This window comes from Calonectris borealis, chromosome 23, assembly GCF_964195595.1.
Source record: "Calonectris borealis chromosome 23, bCalBor7.hap1.2, whole genome shotgun sequence".
Taxonomy (NCBI): domain Eukaryota; kingdom Metazoa; phylum Chordata; class Aves; order Procellariiformes; family Procellariidae; genus Calonectris; species Calonectris borealis.
In genome coordinates this window covers 3318631-3327791 of record NC_134334.1, presented here as the reverse complement: position 1 = coordinate 3327791, position 9161 = coordinate 3318631, and the positions used below count along the sequence as shown (strand labels likewise).

Here is a 9161-nt window from a genome sequence, read left to right as displayed (position 1 = left end):
TGGAAAAACATTCTAGCCTTGTGGCAGAAGTGGTATATCACTTTGGCAGTATAAGCAGTTTTTATGATACAGTATAAATATATAATAAGCCAATAAAATGCAGTAAATTGAACTTTCCCATTCAGAGCTATCCTGTTTTCTAAAATTCAAACCTGACAGAAAAAATGCAAAGCATGATGCAACCTAAATTGCTATGCTGTGGAACTTGTACCTAAATCAAAGCTTTTAAACTGAAGTTAACATCATAGTTCAGTGTAAGAAAAATCCAGATCGGCCAATAACCGTTTCCTAAAAATAGCAGTATAGCTGAGTAATAGCTCACCAACCTTGCAACCTAGGAATAGCCTGCTCCAGACAAGTTCTTGCGATGCTCTGAGGAAGATTTGGTTATCTCCATGATGAGGAGACCTTGAATTTAAAAAGAAAAAAAGAATTACTGCTGTGTACATCTCTTACCATTACCCTCTAGTTCAGGCAACTCAACATATTCTGAAGTTCATTTAAAAATAATTATGTGACATTCCTTCAGTGCAGGCCACTTCTAAGTAGGGAGCACGCAAGCGAATGCTTGGATCAGAGACAGCCAGGGAGAACTTCGGGTAACAGCAGGAAGCAATGCTGGTGAGCAAGTAAATTTTCTCCTACTCGGCCACCTTACGGGTAATGGTCACATTATGGTAACGGGCACCATTCTGCACAAGGCACACTTCAGCGTGTTGGATTCCGCTCCTGTCAAAGCATGTTCTCCTTGGCGATGCTTTTAGATGAGCAACCTACACTAAGATCTGCCAGCAGTAGATAAATCACAAATCCAGTTGTTTGTGAAAACTGTAAACAGGGACAGCTCCTACAAACACATTCCATTAAAGATGATGTTTCTTGTTTGGTGGGAGCAGGGGGGAGTTAATGCAAAAGACGTGTCCAAATTAGCGTGGGGCACCTGAGTTCACCACTTATCCTACAGGAAGTCCAATTTCCAGAGCTGTGACAAGGAATTCAGTAAGTCACTGCTTCAGTAAAGGAAACCAGGATTAGGCCAGTGCAAGTTTGCAACCAAGTACGCTCATAGGGTATTGCTGCGTATTTGACTATTGACCACTAAGCATAGAGTTACACATTTAATTAATTTTGCTAAACAAATTCTTCCCCGTTATTTTCATCTCTCCGAGTTCTATTTAAAGAGACTTCCCGGGAACTTTTGCGACTGGATCCCCTGCCCCTGTTCCCTCTCCCACATTCGCTTGGAGATTTCTTTGAAACATTTTCCCCAAAATAGACAAATAATGGTCCCTGACCTGCTGCTGTGCTTGAGCTTTGGTTATGCAGCAGCCCTCAAACCCACATGCCTATCAGCTCAGTTTAGAAGGCCCGGTGATTATATCATAGGAGGCTTGTTCCCTTTTGGAATGGACACCGTAAACCTGACGGCACGATCGGAGCCCACCTTAGTTGTGTGTGAAAGGTAAGAGGAATGTTACCTTCATTAGTACATGTTAAGTTTGGTCACTTGGGCTGGGAAGAGAAAGGAAAAAAACGTAGTCCTTCTGATAGCAGCTGATGGTCTCACAGGCGAATATTAAAGGCGAGATGGAAACAAAGATTAGCTCTAAGGTGCTGGAGCGCTGGTGGACTGTGCCACCGATTTCTGAATCTGGAAAACGTTTTTGTGTTTCCTTGATGCTACTACGCAGTCAAACTTCAGATGCAACCAACCCCATTTTGACGAAAGCTTTTAGCGGCACTGGCTTCCTTAGTCTTTTGAATCTAACGCACAAAGGTGTAAACGTTGCTTTTGCTTCCAGATGGAACGAGAAGCATGCACTGCACTCTGCAGGCAGACGACACACGTTGAGATGGTGCTACTGCCTTTTATGAGGTAAAAGGACACTCAGTACTGTGCACAAGGCAAAGCAGGAAACAAAACCACCTGGCTCGCAGGCTTGCCGGCGTGTGATCGGTATTTCCTACTCAGTTCCACCAAGGTGGTTCACACCATCACATTACAAGCTACTTACAGCTCTTTGTGAGGAGAATGAAAAGATGTGCCAGTGTCCTACCTGCTGCTTTGGCAGCAACAAAGCACAAAAAAGCACGGTCCAAAATGTTTCCGTCTTTGCAGGCCATGAGGCAGGGAATATGCCCAGTGCACTGAGCTATACAGCGGAGGAAAATCCCAGGAAGAAGGACATCTCTCCTGAACTAGCATGCACGGCACTTTGGGAACCACTGGCTTCATGGCTGAAGTACACAAAGCTAAGAGCAGGAGGTCGTCCGAGTCTCCACCCTCACAGTTAAACATACTGGTCTCTCTATACCTCTGTTTCTTCTCCTGTGAATCTCAGAGGACATATTTGCTGACAGACAAGATTAATTAGATTTGAAAGGTGCTCAGAGCCTCTCTACTCACAGTACAGAATTTACAAAGGCTATGGGTACAGGGAGCTCTGCTGACAGTGCCATGGATATCTGGCTTGGCAACAGACAGAATGCTAAAATGTCGAAGAATTGTGGAATAAGCTGATCACCATAGTAACAGCACTGACCGACCACGTAATTCCCTGTCTCCTCTTATTGCAGGTTATTTGTAGATGGGCTAATATGGGCTCTTGGGATGAAGTTTGCTATCGATCAGATCAACAACTCCACTTCACTTCTCCCGGGAGTAAAGCTGGGCTATGACATGTATGACACCTGCTTTGAGCCAGTGGTGGCCCTACAGCCCAGCTTGCTATTTCTGACCCGAAATGGCACAACGGGCATTGGAGTACTGTGCAACTACAGCGACTACCAGCCTCGTGTGATTGCTGTGATTGGCCCACATAAGTCAGATCTCTGCCTTGCAACAGCCAAACTATTCAGCTTCCTCTTGATCCCACAGGTAAAGAAACGCTCTGGAGAAGCAAGAATTCTCCTTTTTGGTGGGGAAAGGGTTTGGATCAACAACGCTGTCTATACTCTAGGTCTTTGAACCAAGGCTGTTAAAGCGTAGATTCCAGTCTTTCCTCTGCCAGAGATTTCCTGAGTGATCTCAGGTAGGTCATTAAACTTCCCTCCTGGAACACGCTCCAGTGTCTAACTTCCCGGAGAGAAGAGGGACAACTCAGGCTGCTCTGTGATCCGTGTAAAACGGGAACAACAGAGCTCCCAGTGTAAACTGGGAGGATCTTGTGAAAATCATAGAATCATAGAATCATTAAGGTTGGAAAAGGCCTCTAAGATCATCGAGTCCAACCGTCAACCCAACACCACCATGCCCACTACACCATGTCCCCCTAAAAATACATCTGTGACTGTAAGTACTTGTTTACCACAATAGAGCGAGCTGTAATGTTCAGGTAAATTTAGCCCTGAGCTAAGATACTACTAAACCTTGGGTGTGTCACCCTTTGTAGAAAGTAGCTAATTATCATTGTCATTAATGATAAGGGCTGGTGCTGTGGTGATAGACACAAATGGCAGTAGAAGGAGACAGCCATGTAGGACAGTGCTACCGGAGGCAAGTGGCAGGGGTTTATGGTTCTCTTGGTAAATGCAGCCATGATGGACCTATCCCTTTAGGTGAGTTCTTCCTTCCCACTATCCTGACCCAGCATTCTTGAAACTCTAGTGCACCGAGACTAAGCAAAGAAGGTGGAGAGTCATCTGGACTGTGAACGCTTCCCTCAACTTTACTCTCTGCCTCGCTTTCTCTCTTATCCTCTAATTTGCAGGTCAGCTATGGAGCTAGCAGTGAGAAGCTCAGCAACACGGAGATGTACCCATCCTTCTACCGTACTGTTCCCAGTGATAAGAACTTGGCGGAAGCTGTGGTCCTGCTACTGAACAAGTTTGGATGGAACTGGATTGCCACCGTTGGAAGCGATGATGAATATGGCCGAGGAGCCCAGGAGCTCTTCTTAAGCATAGCTGGAAATCACAGCATCTGCATTGCATTCGAGGGGCTAATTCCTACAGACTTTGCAGACCCCAAAGCCAAAAACCAGCTGGAAGATACCGTTAAGTTAATTAACAAGACCAAAGTCAACATCATTGTCCTTTTCGCCTTTAGTCAGCCAGCCCAGGCCCTGCTGGAACACAGCATCAGCATGGGACTGAGTGAGAAAGTCTGGATTGGCACTGAAGCCTGGATGTTGTCCGACACAGCTACCTCCATCCCAAATATCCAGAGCATTGGGACAGTCTTAGGCTTTGTCATGAAAGCAGGCACAGTCCCTGGCTTCCGGAAATATGTTGCTGACCTCTTTACCTCTGTTCGGCAGGATAAGTTTTGCCAGGAGTCTAGAGAATTCAACCACCTCATGAACTCTGACACACTGGACACACATTGCAAACAGTGTGACCCCATCTCGCTGCATGACGTCTCGTCCGCGCTAAGCCACTCACAAATACAACCAGTGTACGTCGCAGTCTACAGTGTGGCTTATGCACTGCACAGAGCGCTGGGGTGCACCCACCAAGCCTGTCCCAAAGCATCCATCAGATCTTGGCAGGTGGGTAAAGGCCAGGGGGACAAACAGCAATTTTTTATCCAATCTATGCATCAGAGCTGCACACAGCCGGACAGGGAGGGGAGGTAACACTGCACTGTGCTCTTGCACCCTGCCCTGGTAGTGATACAACCTCGGCAATTCCCGCAGCCAGCCAACCCCTACACCTTCTCTGCTGCTGGCTAGGGCGCCATTCTCCTCTCTAGGGCTATGTTCTGGCTCCCACTAATTGGGCTTGGCACATAGATAGAGGCGTTGATAATACAGCCAGAAGGCCGGTAGCTGCAATCTTAGCCCACGTAACGAACAACTGATTTCGGCCAGAAATTAGCTTACTGCATTATCATCCTCCAAGCGAGAACATCAACTGTACCAATACTTACTGTCAATTGGCATTTTCTCCTCAGCTGCTGCACTTCATGAATACCCTCCCGTTCAAGGTGAATGGCCAGAGTTTCAGGTTTGATCAATCCCATGGCACAAACACTGGCTACAAGCTTATATTCTGGTCCTGGAAAAACGGCACCCTTACTTATCTGCCTGTTGGCGACTATGAAGAGTCCTTGTACATCAATAAGTCCCAGATTCAGTTTCACACTGCAGATCAAAAGGTAAAGACGGTGGGCAAAAGCATAAACAATCACAAAATGAAGCAAACTTTTTTGCCACTTTATCAGGACTGTTCATGAGGAGCTCATGCTACTCCTACAAGATTTGCGTGGGACCCAGTTCTCGCTCCTCTGCAAACATGTAATCCATCTCCACTGTGCAAAACTAGGGAAAGGTATTCCCAGCACTGTTTAAGACTCAGACACAGGTTGGATCCCAGCACAGCACAGCCTATTTCTTCTAATTTTTTATTGATACAGTGCTTCTCCTGAAAGTGTCTGGCTGACATTCATTCTTCCTTTTGTCTAGGAGCCTACATCAGAGTGCTTCAGACATTGTAAACCAGGACAATTCAGACAAATAAAAGGATTCCACCTCTGCTGCTATGACTGTACAGATTGTCCAGAAAACACCTTCTGGAGCTCTAAAGGTGAGGTCTGAGAAATTCAATGGCTTTAACTGTCTATATTGTGTCCATCCACTGGTTGAGGTCACACAGATTCACAGAGCTGGTCATGAGCAGTTATGAGCTCTTCCTCCATGAAGCACTGCCAGGGCAGAATATTTTCCTCCCTTTTGTTCTGCTGTGCATTGCTCAGTCTTGCTTTACAGATCTTCAGTGAGGGACCTTCCTCTGTTGATCCCAAAGAGAATGCATAAGGACAATGCAGATGTTTTATCTCAAGAGGTAGGAGAGAGGGGTATAATGAAATTCTGGGGTCATAGGTAGAAGAGAGGCATATGACAAAATTCTAGGATCTTTTGGAAGCTGGTGATCCTTCCTGGGGAAGGGAAACAGAGCCAAGAAATATGTGGATCCTTTATGGGGGGAGGGTAGAGAAGCAGAGGGGAAAAAAGAGATTGAACTATCACGAGCTTTGGAGATCCAATACACTTAGGAAGGCAGGGGGAAGTAGGCAAGGCAGCACCCAAACCAGCTACCTAATTCACGACTGCGATCCTTCCGCAAGGACTGCCTGCAGCAGGGTAGCAGCACTCCACTGCAAGGTGGTCATCGACTTCTCACTGCTACTTTGCAGACAGCTCCACCTGCGCTCCCTGCCCAGAGCACCAGTGGTCCCCTGTCCGGAGCACGCAATGTTATGACCGCAGCGAGAGATACCTCTTTTGGAATGAGCCGCTCACCATTGCCTTGCTAACGTTGATGTCCATCACCATCTCCCTGACTTGTCTGACAGCAGCGCTCTTTTTAAAGAACCTTGAGACTCCCCTTGTGCAGGCTTCCGGAGGCAAACTGAACCTCTTTGCCCTGTTCACACTCATGCTGCTGTGCCTCAGCTGCTGTCTCTATATAGGGAAGCCCAGTAACAACCTTTGTATGACCCAGCAGATAGTCTATGCCCTGTGCCTCAACGGGTGTTTCTCCACCTTCTTCATCAAGTCCCTCGAGATCACCCTGGTGACAGAGTTCCCTCGCTGTGCCCCCACCTTCTTGCACTGGGTGACCCAGAGGAGGGCCTGGCTCCTCGTCGCCTTGTGCCTCCTCACCGAGTGCCTGTTCTGCTCCTGCTACCTTCACCTGGGCCCTGACTATCTGGTGTCTGATTACACGTCGCTGCCCACGGAAGTTCTGCTCGTGTGTAACACAAAGTCCTGGTTTGCCTTTGGCCTGATGCATGGCTACAACGGCTGCTTAGCCTTTGTCTGCTTCCTGTGCACGTTCATGGTACAGACTTCTGGTAAGAAATACAATATTGCCAGGGGGATCACATTTGCCATCCTAATCTATTTCATCATCTGGATCTTCTTCATTGCTATTTTTGCCACGCTGAAGACAGTCCTCAGGTCTGTTACTCAGATTGGTACCATTCTGACAACCAGTCTGGGTATCTTGGGGACCTACTATATCCCTAAATGCTACATCATCTTGCTTAAGCCTGATCTGAACACCGTGGATTATTTCCAGAATTCCATCAAAGAGGAGCCAGAGGAGGACTCTCAATAAACAGACAATAAACCAGATCCATTGTCACTTGCTCCTCAATAGAAGCTGGCTGTATTTTAATGAGATAATTCTGTTTATGATGACTCTATAAGCTATGGTCCCAAATACAATCACCATATAAAATACAGCCTTATCCAGGAGGCTGAACACTAGGGCCAGAATTTTTAAGCTGCAAAAGCACAGGGCTCTACTCAATGAGCTAAAGCAAAATGTCCCCAGCAGAGCAGCACCCATCCTCTCTGTAGCTAACCACCTGTTTCATCGCCCACAGGGAGCCAAAAGCAGGTTCAGTTAGGCAAGCAACCTACAGTACTGGTATTTTATATGAATCTCTCAGGTCTGGCAATCTGAGCTAGAAGCCTCACCCGGACCACTTTCCTGTAAAGACTGCTAATAGTTTCCACTTCTTATTAACTAGATAACCACTCCAGAGATATATCCATTAATCATTCCCCAGGCATTATAAGAACTTTCAAATAGCAGCACAGAAATAATAACTAGACAAACAGAAGGGAATCATCTGAAAAGGTCTGAGATTATAGACCACAAATAGAAATCCTTGTGATTAACTAATGGTACTGAGTACCTATCTACACAGGACCCTCCATATAGACCTCCTCCTAGCGAGCAACATCAGAAAACACAGCTCCTATGCAGGTGTCTCCTCCTGTTAGATATAGGAAGGAGCCGAGGAGGGGGAGGTAATAGACAGGGAGAGCCGAAGGTCCTGCACACTGCTCTGTAATTGCGGTCTGTACACGCCTATGTGTTTGTGCACTTGCTTTATTAAAAGTGGAGTCAATGACACCCTACAGCTCTGGGTCTCTTTTTTGACGGTTACAGTCAATGCAAACTTTTCACCATCTAGGTTGTGAAACTGTATGGTTCTAATGGCCACCAGGATCCCTAAGACAACCCTTCCCCATTGTCCCTGTAAATGAGATTCTGTGACGGAACATACTGATCCTCTGGGCTGCCCTCTCTTCTATTTAAACAGAGGGGCTCCGACTTCTCAGTATGGCACTGAGTAAGTTTTGCTCATTTTTGATTGAAGTTTAGAGGATACCTGGAAATGTATACATGAAGTTAAGAACACAGGCAAAGAGTACACAAAGAAATTGTTAGGTCATACACAAACTGAAGTACAAGGAAACAACTGTGTTCAGATCAAGAAGGGCTGACTATTTTGACTCTTGAATGAAATAGAAGACTGAAAGGTCAAGCAAAGCTTCTGATGATAACCATTGCTCTTCTAGTTCATGATATCATCAGTACTCTGCTGCAGCATATTAACGGAGAACTAGTCCTTATTATCATTGAGTGTTGAAACAAAACACTGAACTTTCCAAAGTCAATGTTTAAATTTCTGTTAAGTAATGTTTTCTATGGAAAAAATTTCTTTTTGAATTTTCTTGACTACTCTGTCACAAAATCTGTAGAAACCATTCCGATATGTAAAGGCAGCTGTATGCATGATGTAAAGAGTATATTACCCATTCAAATCTCAATTCACTCATTTGTGTTTCATTAACATGTGTTTGCAAAGAACATGGAAATGAGGACAAGACGCATGGAAATGAATAGTGTGCAAATCACACTATCCAAAGTCATAGCAAAAAGTTCCTCCCATCTCAAAAAACATGCAAAGATCACCAGACAGAAACATTTCTTACCCGGTGAGACATTCTGCAAAGGGGACAAAATAAATCAAACACTTTGAGGAATAAGAAATACCTCTAACCCATATTCATACAGGTACCGTCGCCCCTGTTCGCTGAACAGCAGGAGAATTCTCACACCTGGAAAGGCTAGTGCTTTGCCCCTTAAGCATCCGATTTACAAGAACAGGTAACAGTGATAGTTTCAGAAGGCATCACAAAGAAATACTAATACAAGAAAAACACAGACTAGCTCCCTCACAAAAGGTGCTTGCTAACTATAACCAGTTAATATCTAGTTTATGTTTTGAATATGAAGGTTCACACATAAGTTACTGAACAAATGAGGATCCTCTGAAGTGCTGAGTGTGGAGCAATGAGTCGTATGGGTCTAACCCTCTGCAAATCCTGCAAGCTCTTGGCCACTACGGACTATTGTAT

The 9161-nt window shown here is 45.4% G+C and overlaps 2 protein-coding genes across 4 annotated transcripts in view; one reads left to right on the top strand and one right to left on the bottom strand.

Annotated features, from left to right (window-relative positions):
- Positions 1-151: 151 nt before the first annotated feature.
- The window catches only part of DVL1 (dishevelled segment polarity protein 1), a 118509-nt gene continuing 109499 nt past the window's right edge, over positions 152-9161 (bottom strand). For 2 of the 3 annotated variants that reach the window (XM_075172356.1, XM_075172357.1), the window contains exon 16: positions 152-408. In XM_075172356.1, coding sequence (XP_075028457.1) covers positions 243-408 — 166 coding nt within the window. In that variant the 3' untranslated portion in view covers positions 152-242. The remainder of the gene's footprint in view (positions 409-9161) is intronic. The other variant, XR_012677045.1, reaches the window with a different exon arrangement.
- Positions 943-8417, top strand: TAS1R3 (taste 1 receptor member 3). The gene is made up of 6 exons (XM_075172369.1): positions 943-1462; positions 2578-2878; positions 3711-4490; positions 4895-5098; positions 5406-5526; positions 6137-8417. The coding sequence occupies exons 1-6, from the start codon at positions 1284-1286 to the stop codon at positions 7060-7062; spliced, it is 2511 nt and encodes an 836-aa protein (XP_075028470.1). The 5' UTR covers positions 943-1283; the 3' UTR covers positions 7063-8417.